At 40.0% G+C, this 21,239-nt stretch overlaps 1 protein-coding gene across 1 annotated transcript in view; it reads left to right on the top strand.

Moving 5' to 3' along the window:
- The window catches only part of GRID1 (glutamate ionotropic receptor delta type subunit 1), a 2,008,846-nt gene extending 1,989,336 nt beyond the window's left edge, over window positions 1–19,510 (top strand). The window contains exon 16 of the mRNA XM_069753192.1: window positions 17,942–19,510. Coding sequence (XP_069609293.1) covers window positions 17,942–18,367 — 426 coding nt within the window. The 3' untranslated portion in view covers window positions 18,368–19,510. The remainder of the gene's footprint in view (window positions 1–17,941) is intronic.
- The last annotated feature ends 1,729 nt before the right edge of the window (window positions 19,511–21,239 follow it).

Genomic DNA, 21,239 nt, shown 5'->3' on the forward strand with positions numbered 1-21,239 from the left:
GGACTCGGCCCGTCGCAGTGCGTCGGGCCGAGGTTCCAACACTAGCAGTGAATGCGCCGCACAACGGAGGCAGCGGATGCATTTTTCCTGCGCATCCGCTGTCCCATTGTAAGGTGCGGGGAGGTGGGGGCGGAGTTCCAGCCGCGCATGCGCGGTCGGAAAAAGCGGTCCGTCAGCAGTAAAAAACGTTACATGTAACATTTTTGCTCCCGGTGGTCCGCCGCAACACGGCGCAACTGTCGCACGACGGTTGCGACGTGTGTCAATGCGTCGCAATGCGTCGCTAATGTTAATCTATGGGGCAAAAACGCATCCTGCAAACAACTTTGCAGGATGCGTTTTTTCCCATAAACGACGCATTGCGACGTATCGCAAAAAACGCTAGTGTGAATGTAGCCTTAAACCGAACAGAGTGCAGTAGCCAGTGATAGTCAGATTTTCTGCTGCACTCTACAGAGCTATTGAACCAATGATGCCATGCTCAGTAAGTGCTCAGTCTACAGAGTGCAGAAGCCAGAGATTATTTGATTGCTGCCCTCTGCATAGTAAGAGGTCTAAAGGAAATCCATCTAATATATAATTGCCTAGAATACTACTTCCTGCAATTTGTGCCAACTTCCTGTCCGGAGCTAATGTCCGGAGCTAATGTCCGGAGCTAATGTCCGGAGATAAGTGACGTCAACAGTGTCCAGTGTCTGATTGGTTGCCGCCTGCTGCGAGCGACCAATCAGAAACGTGCCGTACTGTGACACACTCCGCCCACCATTTTGGTGTGATTTTTGAATTTTTACCTCACAGCAAGTTTCTACTGCGTGGAGGCAGGCCCAGTGACGCTGCTCTTCAAGCTCCTGCCGAATTTCGTCAAAAAAATGATAATACCATTTACCAAAACTATATATATTTAGTTGTGAAGTGGTTCAGTGACATTTTCACACCAATTTTGAACTTTTGTTTGGTGTTTTCTCCATATACTGCCTATTATTCACTGACTGTTATACTGAGAGACTGCCGTTTATTAACCTCTTCTTTGCCACATTGGGTATATTGCTCTATTATTTGCCACATAAGGACATTGTCCATTATTGCCCAGCAATTTCTTAAATAACAAGAATTGTCAAGAGCTGGTAAGTGCAGCCATTTTTTGTTCTTTCTTACTATTATTTATTAATTGTATTATTCTTACATTTGAATAAATAAAGTATATATGGATTCTAGACTCCCGATTCTTTAGAATCGGGCTGCCATCTAGTCAGTAATAATTGCCTTAGGCAAAAAAAAAGGATACAATTGTTATGTTTTACTGTATTTTTGGAAAATCATGGCAAGATAAACATCATGAAGAATGGTTGTGGGCAACAGTGACACAGAGGTTTTATACTTAGATTTTGAAGGAAATCTGTGTCAAATTCCACATTGAAAGCTATATTTTCAAATAGCAGAAATACAGTGTGCAAATCTACTGCATTTTATAGTGCCAACAAAGTGCTTGAGGTCTTAAGAAATCTCAGTACATGCTGCAAAAAATATTCACAAGTAAAAAATTCAATATCCGCAGCATGTTAATTTATGCTGTGAATTTAGGAATGATTTCACCCTTCCTTAAATTACAAAGTAAGAAAATCCCATGGGAACATAGACAAACAGTATTGAAAGTGTATTTGAAGATGTGAAAAACCCCACAATGTGAATGTGAACACATCCTAAGTGTGCGATTTTCAGCTGGGGAAAAATTGAGCAAGACTTCTGCACTCTGCATAGGTAGCTTAGCCACCAAAACAAGAACTTTAATTTTCTTTTACACAGAAGAAAGTGAAAGCTGATTAATTTAGAGGAAAGCTGAATCTGTCCCAAGTGTCATTTTTCTGTGGTGCAGCCACACCTCCTCAGCATCGCCCTTAGGGAGGCAGCCTGATATATTTCAAGGGTTAGGCTCATCATCACAAATGGTTACAATTGCAAAGTGCAACTCTACAAGCAACAAACAAGCAACTCTACTTTACTTTTCTAAAGGACTTGTAAGTGCTGCTCTAAAGCTGAGCAGCTTCAGCGCCTTTGAGCTCTTTTGATGCTGCAGAGGCAAAGCTACAATTGCTTGCCGCATCACAGAATGCGCAGTGCAGACCAATAGAAGGACAATGCTACTGATATGATCTGTCATTCAAGAACGAGCCCCTCCGCCACCAAGCAGGAAGAGGGAAGGCAAGATAGCAGTGTGGTGATACTTTCGTTCAATTGGTAATGAACAGTTGTTTTCTGAGATGCCCCTTGAGGTGTTTAAAGGGATCCTGACAGCTGATACATGCTGTATGATCCACGGGAAGCAGGTTTCAGACACTGACTGTATGGTCTCTGCCGAATATGTTTAATTCAGATACGCTGCGGCAAGGGTTAACGTTCTGATTGTTGGGGGTCTGAGAAATGATGCCTCTAGTGATCCAAAGGACAAGGACTCTTGCGCACTGCTGTTTTATTCATTGTAATTGGAGAGCCAATGACAAGCTGAGCTCAGTGTTTGGCAATTTACGTGGATCCCGTTAAGAATGAATGGAGTGATAGTGTGCATAGCTGACCATTGCGCCATTCACACATGGCTCTTCTGAGCCTCAATTCTCAGGACCGGTGAGATTCCCACAGGTTGGAAATAAAGTGATAAAAAACAACTTTCAAACTTGTGAACATATGGTTGATGCTTCCAATAGGTAACACTTGAGCTAGTTTTCTTACTTTTGGAAGACTGCTAGGTGGCATACATACTGTGTAATGCAGATTTCTTCCTAAGGGGCTGGTTACATTATAATCTTAACCTCTTTGAAGCTGGCTTTAATACTGCCCAAAAAGTATCCAGAAAACCTGTTTAACTAACTTCATGAAATACATTTTTTTAGAAGTATATAAAAGGACAGAATACCTACTTTAGAATACCTCTAAAATAACTAAACCTGTCATACAGATGATCAAACATAAGCCTAGTTGTACTATATCTGAACATTAAAAGGGATGTGCCACAAGCAAAATAATATTTTAATCAACACTTATTGGAATAATAATAACCTCTACAATTGGATGTGTTTAAAAAATATTCCTGTCCCAAAATAATCTTATAAATGTGTCCTAGTTTAATGGCTGGGTCTGATTGTATGCTGGGCTGGGTCTGAGGTATACCACAGCTTCTGGGCAGGAGAGGAAGCTAAAGATTATACAGACTGCTATATACTGTGTAATGGCTGTGTCTAACTGTACCGGGACATGGTCTGATCATGCGACAGCTCCTGGGCACGGGAGGAAGTAGACGAGGGTGTACAGTCCTTACAGCAAGGGGGCACAGCTGATTCTTTCTTTGAGGTAAAAATATTGTTTAAAAACAGGCAGGGAAATGTATTGCTCAAAAAAGAATCTGCTGTGATCCCCTGCTGCCCTGTCTGTATACTCTCTTCTGGGTCCTCCCCTGCCCAGGAGCTGTCATATGATCAGACCATTTCCTTGCACGGTCAGACACAGCCATTACACAGTACACAACAGGGGCACATTTATAAGATTATTTCAGCACAGGAACATTTTATTTAAACACATCCTATTGTAGAGTTTATTGTTTTTCCAAGATCTGCTGATTAAATATACTTTTGTTCATGGTGCAACCTATTTAACCCTGCTGTTCTGTTGGTCAAAAATGACCGACTTTGAACTTCAATATTCTTTAAAATATTCAAGATGCGGCTCTGAAACCCGTGGCCGACCGACCCATCCTCATTTAAGTCAATCAACCACAAGTTTCAGAACCGCATCTTGAACACCCCAAAAAATACCAAAGTTCAAAATAGGTCTCCCCAGACCGAACAGAACAGCAGGGTTAAGTTTTATAGCTCCACTAAGCGGTACCATTGAATGTCATTTTTTTGGCACTTAAAAAATATTGGGTGATTGATGATATGTAATGTTAACAGCCCCTTAATGTGTCGGAGTATTTTCATTTTTAGACAGATCAAAGCCAAACAAATTACTGATGCTGTAGCACCTAGATGGGTAGTGACATGCTCAGCCTGTCTGCTAGACGGTGGCCTGTGCAGTACCTTCAGATACCCTCTCATCCACCTTGTGATGCACTGTTATACAGTGTACATAAAGCAATAGAGTTCCAAATCATTTACATTGCACAGAATAGCGTCCAAATAACATAGGCCACAAATTGATCAAATATCGCTCCACACATTTTTTTAGTTAGGAGTTAGGTATATAATTTGAGCAGATGTAATTTTTTAACCATCGAGAATTAGACTTGCAGGTGTGCTATGTTTTAATAACACTCTTGACTACTAGTAATTTCCCTAGTCTGTAATACTACTTTGGATAATATACCATGCAATTTAAAATTGAATAATGTAGATAGAAAGTACAAGGAAATCCCTCAGCATCTCTTAATATTCCATCATACACTTTCTTCCAGATGGATAAATTGACAAGCTCTAAAGATTGCACATTTGCCTCATGAAAAAATGTATTTGTCCACAAAGAAAAAAATGGAATGCTCTGTGGTCATAATATGCAAAGACTATCCGAGCTTGAATATATATAAAGTAGAAATATCTCTAAATCCAAAAATAAAGTCATCATCTAGTAACTGAACCCTTCAAGCTGAGGCTATATTTGCATTCCACATTACAACTGTTGTCTTTGATTTAGCATTAATGGTTCCACTGACCCTTCCCTGTACTACAATGTTACTATCAGACTTGGCAGGAATGTAGCCCCTTTGCACCATTAACTGAACAATAACATTCTACTGTAGCATCTGGATCCCAGCTTTTCATCCAGCTGGCTCCTGTATCAGCCTTTACAGCTGAAAGTCATCATTAATGATTACTGACAATGTATTTTTCTCTCTATGGTAAGACAGGGTATAACAAATTGGTTTTCATATTTACTAGGTTGAGCACAGTCAGCTGGTAGAAACCTTGAAAGACTCGCTATAAATATAAACAACTGATTTCTGTAGATGACAATGTAGGCCGCTATAAAGCAGACATTTTATGTGAATTGAAAGCTGATATTTTATGTATTTTTAACAGCACAAATGTTTTATGCTGGTGTCATGGCCAATATCAGTAAAGCAGTAATTTTCTGAGTTGAGTTCTGCTTCAGCCAAAAAAGAAGGCAATAGTAGATTGCATTGCATTAACTGTCTGCTGTTTTATGAGCAAAGAGAAAAATAAATCTATCAGAATTATAATAACCAATGTGTGTTGTAGTATTTAGTAGCCAATAAATTAACTTTTCCCAAATTGTCTTAGTGATGAAAAGTGATAGCAAAATGTTAATATATTTGGGTACATGAGCACAGTTAACTAAAAAGGACAAATACGATACTATATTTGGGCTGTATGTGGCAAATCAAACTTTTTTAAGGACTATTTAGAAGCTTCGTAGCACTGTAAATATTGACCTATGCAAGCGACATGTCCAAGAGCCGCAAGTGACAATCTCAAATGACAAGCAGTGGACTGACAATCTCAAGCAATTTCCCAGGAAACACCAAAGATATTATGAAGCATCCAGTTATCCAACATGACACACTATAAACGTGCCTCTTAACTAGAGATGGGTAAACACCAACAGTAAAGTTCGGCGTCCATATGAAACACTCCTGGATGTTTGTGTCTGGCGGGTTCTGACGAACAGTTCTCAAACTGTCACCAACCGCACAAATATGAACGCAGCTTGCCACTGCTACAAGGCAATTGGGAGGAGCCGATCAATGCCCCAGAATTGACGTATCTAATAGATGTGCCATTTCTGGACGGCTGCGGGATTCTGCTTTTAGGCTGTGTTGGCCAATATTAATGGCCCCTTACCAGCCTGATAATACCAGCCCCAGCTGTCTGCTTTAGCAAGGCTGGTTGTCAAAAATGAGCGGGAACCTATGTTGTTTTCTTAAATTATTTGTTTAAATAAATACAGAAAACAGTTCAGTGACCCCTCTATTCTTGATAACCAACCTTGTTTAAGCTCACAGCTGAAGATTGCAGCCCCTAGCTGTCATTTTTGCCTGGTTGGTAATATAAAATACAGGGAAACCTATGTAGTTTTTTTTTTTATTATTTATTTGGAGCGCAGATGCCGCCTGATGAATACTTCCATCAGCTGCTCCTTTTCTCACTGTTATTAGTGGCAGCAGGCGTGGGCTGATGGGAACAGTAGTCCCATCAGCCTATGATAGTGACTGGAGGAAAACTTTATACCTCCGATCACAGCTTTGGGCTCACGCTGTCATTTGACAGCATAGGAACCACGGTTCTCTGACAGGCAGTAATGATTTTACCGCCTATAAGAAACAGTGTTTGCCGTGCTGTCATGCACTTGACAGCATTGCAAACACTGGATGTTTGGTCCCCCCATACAAGTGAATGGTGTCCAAGTTCGGGTTTGGGTCCTGGTACTGTTCTGGTACCCTAACTTTTTATAACTGTTGGCCCCTTACCAGCCTGATAATACCAGCCCCCAGCTGTCTGCTTTAGCAAGGCTGGTTGTCAAAAATGAGCGGGAACCTATGTTGTTTTCTTAAATTATTTGTTTAAATAAATACAGAAAACATCTTAGGGACCCTCTATTTTTGATAACCAACCTTGCTTAAGCTGACAGCTGAAGATTGCAGCCCCCAGCTGTCATTTTCACCTGGCTGGTTATGAAAAATGCAGGGAAACCTATGTAGTTTTTTTTTAATTACTTATTTAGAGCGCTGGTGCCGCCTGATGAATACTTCAATCAGCCGCTCCTTTATAACTCTGATCATAGCTTTGGGCTCACACTGTCATTTGACAGCATAGGAACCATGGTTCTCTGACAGGCAGTAATGATTTTAACACCTATCAGAAACAGTGTTCGCTGTGCTGTCATGCACTTGACAGCATTGCAAACACTGGATGTTTGGGTCACCCATTCAAGTGAATGGTGTACAAGTTCGGGTTTGTGTCCTGGTACTGTTCTGGTGCCCAAACTTTTATAACTGTTGGGCTGAACTCACTGGACCCGAACATCCAGGGATCTGCCCATCTCTACTTTTAATCTTACTGAGATGAAACATAACAAGTGTATGTTTAGAATATAAAACACCAAAGCCTTATCAGATGACTCTAAGCAAGAACATGAGCTGGGCTAGTGGATCTCCAACATAGAGATCAGAATAGATGAGGTAATAGACACCCAAGAAAATGACAGCCACCAAATTGATAAGCACACAGATAAGATAGAAGAGATTGAGTTAAAACTAGAGGATATAATAAACTGCACAAAGCAAAGTAACATTTACATCAGGGGTCTTCCTAAGACTATTAATAGCTTAAAGGGGAGGGTAACCACCTTGTTAAATGTCTTGTAGAGAGATGGTTCACTTTTGAAATCTTTAAGATACTGGAGCGTGATCACAGATTCATCAAATGTTGTAGAGCAAATAGATAATAGGGTCACAAATAAACGAGTTCAGAAAAAAGATTCACATTAATTGCCAAAAAGATTTGAGAAAAAGCAAATGTGAAGTGACCAGTGCTGTCATATTCCAGAACTGTTCAAAATGAATGTGAGCATGGCAGGATCATAAACGGAACAGACCTGCATTTTGACTCAAACTCCTGCAAGGTTGAGGTAGGGTACTGCTGTCAGCTGGTATTTTCAAAGATGAGCTAGATGGACCATTTTAGGTTATGGATGGACTCAAAATCAAGCCCCAATCTGACTGACAGTTTTTACAAGACACATTTTTCAAGCACTGGTACAAAAAAATCTGCATTTTTAAAGAAAACTATGATGTTTATTCAGAGCAATGCTTTATCACATGCAATTGTGTGAAAAAGTTTTTGCCCCTTCCTGATTTCCTTTGCATGTTTGCTTAATGTTTCAGATCACCAAACAAATTTAAATATTAGACAAAGATAACACTAGTAAACACAAAATGCAGCATTTAAATAAAGGTCTTTAGTACTATTAAGGAAAAAGAAATTTAAACCTACAGGACAATGTGTGAAAAAGTAAATGCCATCTAAACCTAATACATAGCTGGACCACCTTTAAAAGCAACATATGCAATCCAGCATTTGTGATAGCTGGCAATGAGTCTTTTACAATGCTTTGGAGGAATTTTGGCCCACTCATCTTTGCAGAATTGTTTTTACTCAGCCACAATGGAGGGTTTTTATTCATGAACCACGTTTTTAAGGTCATGCCTCAGCATCTCATACAGATTAAGTTCAACATTTTAACTAGGCTACTTCAAAGTCTTAAATTTGTTTTTCTTAAGCCATCCAGAGGTAAAATTGTTGTTAGTGCTAGCGGAACGCACCGAGTATAGATGGGTAGCTACAAGGCGCGTTCGCAGCCCGGGGTCCACCGTGCAGAGATATCTGCTGCAAAGTAATGGCAGATAAACTCTGAGCTCACATTTTTCAAATGTCTTTTTTCGGCCTCAAATGTCTTTTTTCGGCCTTACTAACTATGTTACTATGGTTCTGTAGAAGGACGTAGATCTGGGTATTTATTATGATGGAATATAGGCTGAACTGGATGGACAAATGTCTTTTTTCGGCCTTACTAACTATGTTACTATGTTACTATGTTACATGTGGGTTAAGCTTCACCACGTGTGAACTGGCAGCAATCTCTGTTGCCTCACAGAGCCGCGCTGTACACAAAACTATTACCCTAACTAGGGTTGTGCTTGCTCTGGAACTCTTCTGTGCTAACCGCACACATGAAGGAACCAGATGCTAAGCCAGGGCTAATTGCCCCCACTGACGTTAGCTGCCAGCCTGAGTGTACAGTCCCAAAAGCTTCAGCCCCACACCACATAAGTATAGAGTGGTATAGTATCCACAGGCATAAGCCAAACACATTTGATACTAGCGCATGGCCATGCAAACCTTTAATAGTTGCAGCTCTTCAGGACCTTCCTGGTGGACCAATAGGAGCTCCTACTGGGCCTGAGCGTGTGACCCCCGACCTCCAATGAGAGGTCTTCCTGTAGGCATGCTCGGTGCATGAAAAGCAAGACAGTCCCAGAGAAGCCTGTTCACCGCTGACCAGTGCTGGCTACAAAGGCAGAGCCAGGAAAGGCAGCAGTAACCATTCGCACAGTATCAGGCTGAGCCAGACACTGGGACCATCGTCTCCACTGAGCAGGTTCCACTGCGGCTGGAGGAGAGTGGGAGACCGCAGCAGACATGGTTCGAGATTTCCCCTGTGCAGTGGCGGGAACTCGACACCTAACACTTGTTGTGTTTTGGATCATCCTGCTGCATAGTGCGCTTCAGCTTGAAGTCATGAGCAAATATTTAAATTGGTTTGGTGATGTGAAACATTTAAATGTGACAAACATGCAAACGAATAGAAAATCAAGAATTGGTCAAACACTTTATACACAACTGTACATTGAATTTTCCATATCTTGGGTGCCAGAGAAGGCCTAAAAGATGAAAGAAGAATGACATGTCCCCATCCTCACTTAACCTAACCCCTATTGAAAACTTGTCGGCTCTTGAGAGATTTTTGGTGCAGGAAAACAGTCACCTGTTGGGAAAGTGTCGGGGAAAACTGCTGTCCAAAAAGTTGATCTGCAATAAATTAAGAAACTGACAGGCTTCATGGATGTAGGGCTTATAACTTTTATTGAAAAATATGGAGGTTACAGTGGTCACAGATATTTCTTTTCAAATGTCAGAAATGTATTTTATACATTTTGAGTTGTATTGTTATTATTCTCTCTTTAACAGATGAAAATATTGTTAAAGCATGCTAGTATTGAACTCTACTTGTTCAATAATAAAATTAATCATTGAAAATACAAATTGCCTAATAATTGTACACACAGTATATGCTCTTTTTTAGATTCAGAAAAAGACCTAATTTCATGTCCAGAATATTTTCTTAAATTGACGTCCAATTCTACCAAACCTTTTTAGACATAATGGTGAATGAGTCAAGGCTTTCCCCTTTCACCAGCCTTGTATGCCCTTGTGGTGTAAGCACTTATGATTTTCGTTACACATTATATGAATATTTCAGTAGTTTTAATAGGGTCCACAAACTATAGGGTAAATTAATTTGCTGATGAATTTTATCTGTGAATTTGACAAATCCACTATGCTTTCTCCCAAACCTTTCAAGCAGTAGAACTTTCTGTGCAGTTTCAGGTCATAAAATTAACAGAACAAAATCTGAGGTTTTATATTGTAAGACCCCTACTTTCTATATTTGCAAAAAAATAATAATACGTGATATGTACTTGCAATTACCCTAAAAAGTATAAAACTATCAGAGATGATCTCGAAAATGAAATTTTCTGCACTTATACAGAAGTTGAAAGGTTCTATACAACAAAGATGAAGATATTTCCAATAATATTATATCTAAAATCATTGGGTTGAAAGCATTCCATGTTCATATATTTAAATTTATTTAGAACAAAGGAAGGACAAAATAGGGCAGAAAGCAATGTTTTACTACGGAAAACTATTTGGTTTATCTTACTCAAATTAGTTGAAATAGTATAGATCAGCAAAAACTGATCAACTATGTCTAGTGAAAGCTTCAATGATAATCCTTTATGAGTGCAGTAGGAAAATTATTTAAAGGCCCTTATTATTTTCTCTACGACAGTAGAACCAGTACAGGTCCTTCTCAAAAAATTAGCATATAGTGTTAAATTTCATTATTTACCATAATGTAATGATTACAATTAAACTTTCATATATTATAGATTCATTATCCACCAACTGAAATTTGTCAGGTCTTTTATTGTTTTAATACTGATGATTTTGGCATACAACTCCTGATAACCCAAAAAACCTGTCTCAATAAATTAGCATATTTCACCCATCCAATCAAATAAAAGTGTTTTTTAATAACAAACAAAAAAACCAACAAATAATAATGTTCAGTTATGCACTCAATACTTGGTCGGGAATCCTTTGGTAGAAATGACTGCTTCAATGCGGCGTGGCATGGAGGCAATCAGCCTGTGACACTGCTGAGATGTTATGGAGGCCCAGGATGCTTCAATAGCGGCCTTAAGCTCATCCAGAGTGTTGGGTCTTGCGTCTCTCAACTTTCTCTTCACAATATCCCACAGATTCTCTATGGGGTTCAGGTCAGGAGAGTTGGCAGGCCAATTGAGCACAGTATTACCATGGTCAGTAAACCATTTACCAGTGGTTTTGGCACTGTGAGCAGGTGCCAGGTCGTGCTGAAAAATGAAATCTTCATCTCCATAAAGCATTTCAGTCGATGGAAGCATGAAGTGCTCCAAAATCTCCTGATAGCTAGCTGCATTGACCCTGCCCTTGATGAAACACAGTGGACCAACACCAGCAGCTGACATTATTATTATTATTATACATTTTTATAGCGCCATTTATTCCATGGCGCTTTACATGTGAATACGGGGCAAATATAGACAAATACATTAAACATGAGCAGATAACAAGGCACACGAGTACATAAGGAGGGAGGACCCTGCCCGCGAGGGCTCACAGTCTGCAGGGGGTGGGTGAGGATACACTAGGAGAGGGTAGGGCAGGTTGCGCGGCTGTTCAGTAGGTTGAGGATCACTGCAGGCTGTAGGCTTGTCGGAAGAGGTGGGTCTTCAGGTTCTTTTTGAAGGTTTCTATGTTAGGCGAGAGTCTGATGTGTTGGGGTAGAGAGTTCCAGAGTATGGGGGAAGCACGGGAGAAGTCTTGGATGCGGTTATGGGAAGAAGAGATGAGAGGGGAGTAGAGAAGGAGGTCTTGGGAGGATCGGAGGTCGCGTGTAGGTAGGTACCGGGAGACCATGTCACAGATGTATGGAGGAGACAGGTTGTGGATGGCTTTGTATGTCAGTGTGAGGGTTTTGAATGGCACCCCACACCTTCACTGACTGTGGGTACTTGACACTGGACTTCAGGCATTTTGGCATTTCCTTCTCCCCAGTCTTCCTCCAGACTCTGGCACCTTGATTTCCGAATGACATGCAAAATTTGCTTTCATCAGAAAAAAGTACTTGGGACCACTTAGCAACAGTCCAGTGCTGCTTCTCTGTAGCCCAGGTCAGGCGCCTCTGCCGCTGTTTATGGTTCAAAAGTGGCTTTACCTGGGGAATGCGGCACCTGTAGCCCATTTCCTGCACACGCCTGTGCACGGTGGCTCTGGATGTTTCCACACCAGACTCAGTCCACTGCTTCCTCAGGTTCCCCAAGGTCTGGAATCGGTCCTTCTCCACAATCTTCCTCAGGGTCCGGCCTCCTCTTCTTGTTGTACAGCGTTTTCTGCCACATTGTTTCCTTCCAACAGACTTACCATTGAGGTGCCTTGATACAGCACTCTGGGAACAGCCTATTTGTTGAGAAATTTCTTTCTGGGTCTTACCCTCTTGCTTGAGGGTGTCAATGATGGCCTTCTTGACATCTGTCAGGTCGCTAGTCTTACCCATGATGGGGGTTTTGAGTAATGAACCAGGCAGGGAGTTTATAAAAGCCTCAGGTATCTTTTGCATGTGTTTAGAGTTAATTAGTTGATTCAGAAGATTAGGGTAATAGGTCGTTTAGAAAACCTTTTCTTGATATGCTAATTTATTGAGACAGGTTTTTTGGGTTATCAGGAGTTGTATGCCAAAATCATCAGTATTAAAACAATAAAAGACCTGACAAATTTCAGTTGGTGGATAATGAATCTATAATATATGAAAGTTTAATTGTAATCATTACATTATGGTAAATAATGAAATTTAACACTATATGCTAATTTTTTGAGAAGGACCTGTATAGCGTCTGGCAGAAAAAAAACACCAGATGTGATTTTTTACCCCCACCCCTGAAGTTTGTACTGCGCATGCGCTAAAAAGGTTGCCATACACAGTACAAAAAGGACCTGTTCCTGAAAAAAATCACTTGGGAGCCTGGAGCGTGATGTCAGAATGACATGAAGAGAAGTTCCGGCAAAATGATGGCATTTTGCTGTTAACTTGCCTGCAGTCATGCTGCTGCTGCTCATCACCAGCTGAGTGGACTCTGCACCCTATGGGTAGCCATTGGGTCCCAATACGGGTCTCTGCTGGTCTGCTCTTCTTGGCATTGTTTTTACTCTCCACAGTATACTGTGTGGAGCATTATATGTGGCCCATTATTTAGTATGGAGCAATATATTGGGTCCATTATACTGTATGGAACCCTGTTTGGGGCCATTATACTGTATGAAAAACTTTTTGGTGCCGATAATACTGAATGGAGGACAATGTGGTGTGTCTTTTATGTTGTTCTTTGTGTTATATAATTATGATTTATGTTCATTTTTATTGATATAATCTTTTAGAGAAATTTAAACATTTTATCAACTTTCTACATTGGTTATTCATGGATTACAGACAGGCCAGGTGTGATTTACATCCTCTGAGATTCCTTACTAATCCATTTTAACTGGTGTCATGACTTTCATGACTTTCCATAGCTTTTTGCAACTCTCTTCATGTATTCAATACTTTTCCCAATGTTATCTCCCATTATTATGCATAACTTAATTTATGAACATCTATGGTTTAGTTTCTTCATCTGTGGGGATTCGATGGCTTGGGTTTTGCCAATCTAATTTGGGAGCATAATGTAGAGACAGAGACTTTGATTCCAGCGATGTGTCACTTACTGGGCTACTTGCAGTAGTTTTGATAAAATCACAGTTTTTTTAGAAGGACATTATCATTAGATGAATGGTAAACCAGTTGCAAGGTAGTCAAACATTTTCATGAGCTCTGTATAACTCCAACCACCACCACTGATTGGCAGCTTTCTGTTTACACTGCACATGGGCAGAAAGCTGCCAATCAGTGGTGTAGTCAGGGTTATTTAAAGCTCAGCATTCAGGGAACTCATGGATTTCTACAGATAAAACAGTGATTTTATCAAAATGTCAGAAAGCAGTCCAGAAAGTGACACGCCACTGGTATCAAGGTATATATCTCTATATTATGCCACTCTCATGTTAGGTGGCAAAACCCTGGGGACAGATTTCCTTTAGTAAGTTGTCCGCTTGAACAGCTATTTTTTTCTCAGCCCATTTTATTTATGCTTTTTTTATAGGTTCTGCTTAATGGTTTCCATAACCAGTACAAAAAAAGCAACCGAAATAGGAATCTTAAAAAGTTTTCTCAATTATGTTTACAGGGGACAAGTACATGGCTAATTTGTCAAAAACAAAGAGTAGAGTAAATTAAATGCGTAATGAAGTTGCATTATGTATAGCTAATTAATTGTATGAAATGTCTCCTCAATATTTGTGCTGAGTAGGACTATTGGGCTAACGTTGTGTACTTAGCCAAGTAAATGTAATACAATACTTGTAGTATCTTTTTGATTTCAATGTTTAATAAAATGCAACTTAAAATTTAATCAAAAAACAACATTAAGACTTAGAGGTTTCTATTTGGTAGCAGGCATCTTTGCAAATAGTTTTAGGTGAGGTCAAAAATTAGGAAAGATTTTGGTTTTAAATTTGCAGAAGAGAAAAGGATCCTATTTATGGACTAAGGAAATCTGACTTTGCAGATGTGATGAGCAGGTTAAGCGGAATTACAAAATTGAGTAATGTATTGTAGTTTTTGGAACTTGTTAAGTCCAGGATCTGAGTTTAGGAAGATTTAGTAATCTCAGAACATTATAGATTTTTACCATCTGATGAGTTATTTAAGGAGAAGCACTCCTCTAGCAAGTTAATCATGAGTTTGGTTTTTCTCTTTACTTAGTGCTGACTCCTGAAGTCTCCATTTTTTTGCTTTAATAGGAAAGTGTGTTGGAGTAGTCTGAGTGTAACAAAGGCTCAATGTTGGCTTTCATGCTAAGGTGGAGATGCTCACTAGATTCAAACAATTGGTCCAACCTATAGTAGGATTTGTGTGCAGAGGTGTAGAAGATCTAGCCAATAGCAGAGGGAAAGGGCATCTGCAAGCATTAACCATGCTTATTCCGTAAAATCTGGTTTTGAGGATGCAGAGAGCCCTGTAGAATATAGCAGATTTTTGGAAGGTAGTATTTAAAAAAATTATAAATGGTCCTTAAAGCAACTTAAGTTGCCCCTCCACTAAAACCTGAACCAGGTTAGAGTGTAAGACTTCTCATAAAGTGCAGCGAAAACATCACAGCATTCACCAGTTGTCTCTTAAAAATATTTTTTTAGTCATTAGAAAATGACACTTTACATCCTGGATGTTGGAGCAGGCCTTCCCTGTAAATTGTACAACAGCCTCAAATTGAAATAATTTTTCTAAAGAACAGTCACAAAACATTTCTTTGTCTTTTTTTAAGAACTAAACACTTTTAACATTATTTGAGGCAACTGGGAAGTCAGGCATAGTTAGATGTTGATAAAAACAGAAAGAGTAAATAACAGTAACTTTGTTAGATCTTAACATGATACTTGGCAGGGAAAGCTCATGTTGACAGGGATCATTGTGAATATTGTCGTTGTCAAATTTGAGTATGTGCAACTAACAGGCTAATGAGGAAAAGAAGATGACAATATACTGGAAAATACAGGAAAAGCAACATAGAGTTCTTCCCCGTAGGATGGAATGTAACTTAGACCAGATTGTCTTAAGTAGAAGAACAATGACATAACTCAATGTGGAAATATAACCTTAGGCACTAAGCCTCCAGAAGAATCTCATGCCAGAGTAGTTACTAAGGGGGACACAGAGAAATAGTGTGGATGCAAAATGAGAGAAAAAAATTAATACCCACCTTACCTTGAGAAAGGAAAAAATGGAAATCTGGGAGGATGACCTAATAAATAAAGAAAGAACTTGTCTTATAAGTAGTGTTGAGCATTCCGATACCGCAAGTATCGGGTATCGGCCGATACTTGCGGTATCGGAATTCAGATACCGAGATCCGATACTTTTGTGGTATCGGGTATCGGTATCGGATCAATAGGGATGTGTAAAATAAAGAATTAAAATAAAAAATATTGATATGCTCACCTCTCCGGCGGCCCCTGGACATCACGCTGGTAACCGGCCGGCTTCTTTGTTTAAAATGAGCGCCATCAGGACCTGCGAATGACGTCGCGGCTTCTGATTGGTCGCGTGCCGCCCATGTGACCGGCACGCGACCAATCAGAAGCCGCGACATCATTCTCATTCACAAAACTTCTAATTCTAGGAATTAAGGACCTGCGAATGACGTCGCGGCTTCTGATTGGTCGCGTGCCGGTCACATGGGCGGCACGCGACCAATCAGAAGCCGCGACGTCATTCGCAGGTCCTAAAGGCGCTCATTTTAAACAAAGAAGCCGGCCGGTTACCAGCGTGATGTCCAGGGGCCGCCGGAGAGGTGAGCATATCAATATTTTTTATTTTAATTCTTTATTTTACACATCCCTATGGATCCCAGGGCCTGAAGGAGAGTTTCCTCTCCTTCAGACCCTGGGAACCATGAGAATACCTTCCGATACTTGATGTCCCATTGACTTGTATTGGTATCGGATATCGGTATCGGCGATATCCGATATTTTTCGGTTATCGGCCGATACTATCCGATACCGATACTTTCAAGTATCGGACGGTATCGCTCAACACTAGGGTTGAGCGACCTTGACTTTTTTAGGGTCGAGCCGGGTTTCGCGAAACCCGACTATCTCAAAAGTCGAGTCGAGTGAAATCGGCCGATTATGGCGAAAAGTCGAGGATCGACCGAAACACGAAACTCAATGCAAAGCCAATGGGAATTATTTTATTTATATTTTTTTTTTCTCTCTCTCTCTCTCTCTCTCTCTCTCCTCCATCCGTCTGTCCGTCCCTGAACTGAAAAGCTGGTGTTACACAGTGCAAATCGCTACAGCGCACAAGCGACAACATGGCGATAGGCGTCCACGCCCCTAAGACCTATGTCATCAATCTGCCCACGCCCCTTCATTGGCTGAAAAAAATGGCGCCAAGCGCGTCATACGACACGCGACTTTGGCGCGAAAGTCGCGTACCGCATGGCCGACCCCACACAGGGATCGGGTCGGGTTTCATGAAACCCGACTTTGCCAAAAGTCGGCGACTTTTGAAAATGAACGATCCGTTTCGCTCAACCCTACTCAACACTACTTATAAGACAATATCCTCTGAAATACATGGGCAGTGAAGTGGATCATTTTTCTTTTCTTTTAAACTATTTTTTAATCTCATTTTTTTATTGAGACACTAAACATTTGTGATTATACAAGGCCATGCAATTACTACATAAATTAAAAAAAATCATAAGACTATATGCGAGTCATGAACTATGCTGTAACTTCAGGTCATAGGAACATATCAACAATTATGTTAATTAAAAAGGAAGCAAAAATTGAAAAATTATTTTATCAACCGAAACAATCATGGTAGTCTGTGCATGAGTTCCATTTTTTCTCCTTTTTTTGACTAATGAAAGGTCGCCTTGTCTTTCAGAGTTTTTTTGTGTCCTAAATTCATTTGTCTGGTCTGTAAAGATGCAAACAGAAGCAATCAATGAACTTATACTTTTCATTCACTTGACCTACTTGAAATTTCAAATTCAGAATTATGTAATATACAACTTTTTCTAAATATCATGAATACAACATTTTTTATAAACTAAGAAAAATCTCAGTTATACCAGACATTACACCATTTGTTTATTGATTTAAATGGAAATGCAACTTAACAATTAATTTCACCTGCAGTGGTACTGCAGGGAAAATAGCAACTTCTGTTTGGGCTCCTCCACAGAAAATCACACACATCACACACAAGTCACATCAGAAAAAAACTGTCATTAGGGACCCTTATAGTCAAAACAGTCCATAATCATATTTGTTCATATACTAATATTTTAGTCTCACAGAAAAGAACAATAATAAATTCATATTTATAGTAAGAATTATATTGCTTGTTTTCACATATCATTCATATTATTCTTCTTTTTTTTTCTTAGGATAAAGAAGTTAACCTGGAACAAGTACATAGACGTATGAACAGCTTGATTGATGAAGATATGGTCCATAAGCAAATCTCAACTGCATCAATTGAAATATCAGCATTGGAAATTGGTGGCATGACATCAAGCCAAACCTTGGAGCCAGTTCGGGAATATCAGAATACACAGCTTTCAGTCACCACCTTTTTACCTGAACAATCTGGTCATGGTGGTAGGACACTTACTTCTGTTTCAAGCAGTAACTTACCCTTGCCCCTTAGCAGCTCAGCCACTATGCCCTCAATGCAATGTAAACACAGATCGCCAAACGGAGGACTATTTCGTCAAAGTCCCGTGAAGACACCCATGCCAATGTCATTCCAGTCCATGCCAGGGGGACCCATTCCAGAAGCCATGGAGCCTTCTCATGGAACATCTATATAGTTAAACAAAACAAAAACCTGCAAAGCTTTTTAATACAACTAAAAACTGTTAAATTTTTCTTGTATATATCTGTAAATAACAACAGAATGAAGTGGGTTAAAAGTGTATTTTGAATATTCCCATTTTTTGAAGTCAGTAAAACAAACAAAAAATGTATGAATGGCTTTGTAAATTTTGTTCTATCTGAATAAATCAGCAACTTACTTGTGACCCTTCTCAAGTGCCAAAGAAGACCTGTGACTGGGACAGAAGGCCGCCAGCCCTTCAACAAGTGTTTCATTTTCAGTTAAGTTCATTAATTGCTTAGACTATCACATTTTTCAAATAGTGCTCTCTAGTCACTGCGTGGCATTTCATTTTATTACAGGCTGAAAAAAAGATTAGACCAATTATTAATATATAAAAAAAAGTTGTAGTTATGTTGAAAAAAATAGTCAAAATGAAAAAATCAGTTAAATTATAGCTGAAATGATTCTTCTATCAGGAAGCTTCTGGAATTGAATCTCCAAAAAAATTCTAGGTTAAAGCACTGGTTTATTAAATTGTATTTTATGTGTACTGTTCTGTGTGGCCTTTTGATTTAACCTTTGCAATTGGCAGGATCTATGATATCTTTGGTGGGAAATGGAGAGGTTAGAGGTGAGAAGAAAAATCTGTTGAGTGAAACCTGTAATCATCTTTTTGTGGCACGTACAATAAAAGGTTGGTTTGTACCAATGATTTATAAATGGGAAAAAGTTAGTTGATGGGAAACATAGTCTGTTTTTCTGTATCCTGAGCTTTAAAGAATGTTCGCTGACAGTAAAGAAAGCTTAAGCTACTGCATATATTATGTCTGGAAGTGGAACTTGTTTTAATTATTTCCTGTTCTGCTCAAGAACATAATGTACTTTAGCAAAATTAGACAACATGTGAAAAGAAGATCCTGAAGGAAAATATGTTTCTTAAATAGTGTTTAGTCTACATTTTTTTTATTTAAGTAATATAAAATGCAATTACATTTTTTATGATTGATCTGGTGTTTGTTTTAACTAGAAACTAGAAAAAAAATATTTCACTTCTGTTTCACAAGAACTCATTGAGAAAGATTGTTGTATGGCTAATAATATATCAGGATGCTGTTGTGTCCATTAAATTATGCCCTAAACCAGTGGTCTAACTACAATCTTGTGAGCCCCACTGCAAAATTTCTAACAGGGTCTCCAACTATCATAGATATTTAACAAAATTAGACTCCTCATATGGGCCAAATGTTCTAGAACCCTAGTGTGGTGACTGTAGCCCTACAACTACTATAGTTACATCCATGCCCCAGACAACACATACCTTCTCCAGTAAACTACATTTTTTTTTGCAAAATCACTCACAGTATAGTGCTTTGAGCAGTTAGAAGAGAGCCACTAATGTTGCAAATGACAAGTAAGGGGTACAGCGTCGGACAGAAGCACCTTGGGCCCACCAGAGAAAATCATTTTTGGGGCCCAATATGTAGCTACATAGAAATAAATACAAGACCATCAGTTGTGTGGTAAAACACGCTAATATCAGGGTATAATATAAGGTACTACATGTCTTAATTGTGAAGCAGGGGTTGGGGTAACCTCCTCATAAAATATAATGTAGCCCCCTCATAGAATATAATGTAGCCTCCCTCATAGAATGTAATGCAGCCCCCTTCATCTAATATAAGGCAGCCCCCCTCACAGAATATAATGTATCCCCCTCACAGAATATAATGCAGCCCCTCATAGAATATAGTGCAGCTCCCCTCAAAAGGTATAATGCAGCACCACAAAAAATATAATGCAACCTCCTCCTAAGGTATAATGCAGCCCCCCATAGAATATAATGTAGAACCTTCATATGGTATAATGCAACCCCCTCACACAGTATAGTGCAGCCCCTCCACACAGAATATAATGTAGCCCCCTCAGAGTTTAATGCAACCCCCTCATAAGGTATAATGCAGCCGTTCCTAGAATATACTGTAGCCTCCTCATAGGACATAATGCAGCCCCCTCATTTAGTATTATGTAGCCCCCCAGAACATAACGTAGCTCCCTGAAAGAAATATGCAGCTTTCACACAGAATACATTGCAGCCCCTCCACAGAATATAATGTAGCCCTCTCAAAGTATAATGCAGCTCCACTCATAGGGCATAATGCAGTCCCCCTCCACCACCATCATTGTCCTCATCACCACCTCCATCATTGCCTACTCCCACACCACCATTTTCCTTTCCACCACTACCATCATTTTTTTCCATCACCTCCATCATTGCTTTCTTCCCCACAACCCCCATCATTGCCCATTCCAACACCTTCATCAATGCCTCCCCCATCACCACCACTATCATTGTCCTTTCCACCACAACCATCATTGCCTTCTCCCTCACCAACCCATCATTGTCCATTCCACCACCTCCATCATTGCCTCCTCCCCCACCTCGCCATCATCCTTTCCACCACCACCATTACCTTCTCCCCACCATTCCCATCACTGCTCTATTTATCACCCACATCATTGCCAATCTCCAATACACACACAGCAGCGCACCACATACACTCAAGCACGCAGACAAACAAAGACACAGCAACACTCACCTATCCGCATTCCCTTCAGCCGCAGCCCATCCTGGAAGCAGTATTTTCGGTGCTGGTAGATTTCTCTCTGAAACAGCCGTGTGCTGGATGATGACATCATCCAGCTGCACTGTGTCAGACAGGAAGCACTGGGCAGCGGACAAGAAGCAGGAAGCATTGGACCTCTGCAGCTCTGCTTTACTGCCAAGCTGCAGGGATTAGCCACCCTGCAGAGGCCCACCTCCTGGACCCCAATGCAGCCGCTCCGGATTTATACAGTGGGGCAAA

This window comes from Ranitomeya imitator, chromosome 2, assembly GCF_032444005.1.
Source record: "Ranitomeya imitator isolate aRanImi1 chromosome 2, aRanImi1.pri, whole genome shotgun sequence".
Taxonomy (NCBI): domain Eukaryota; kingdom Metazoa; phylum Chordata; class Amphibia; order Anura; family Dendrobatidae; genus Ranitomeya; species Ranitomeya imitator.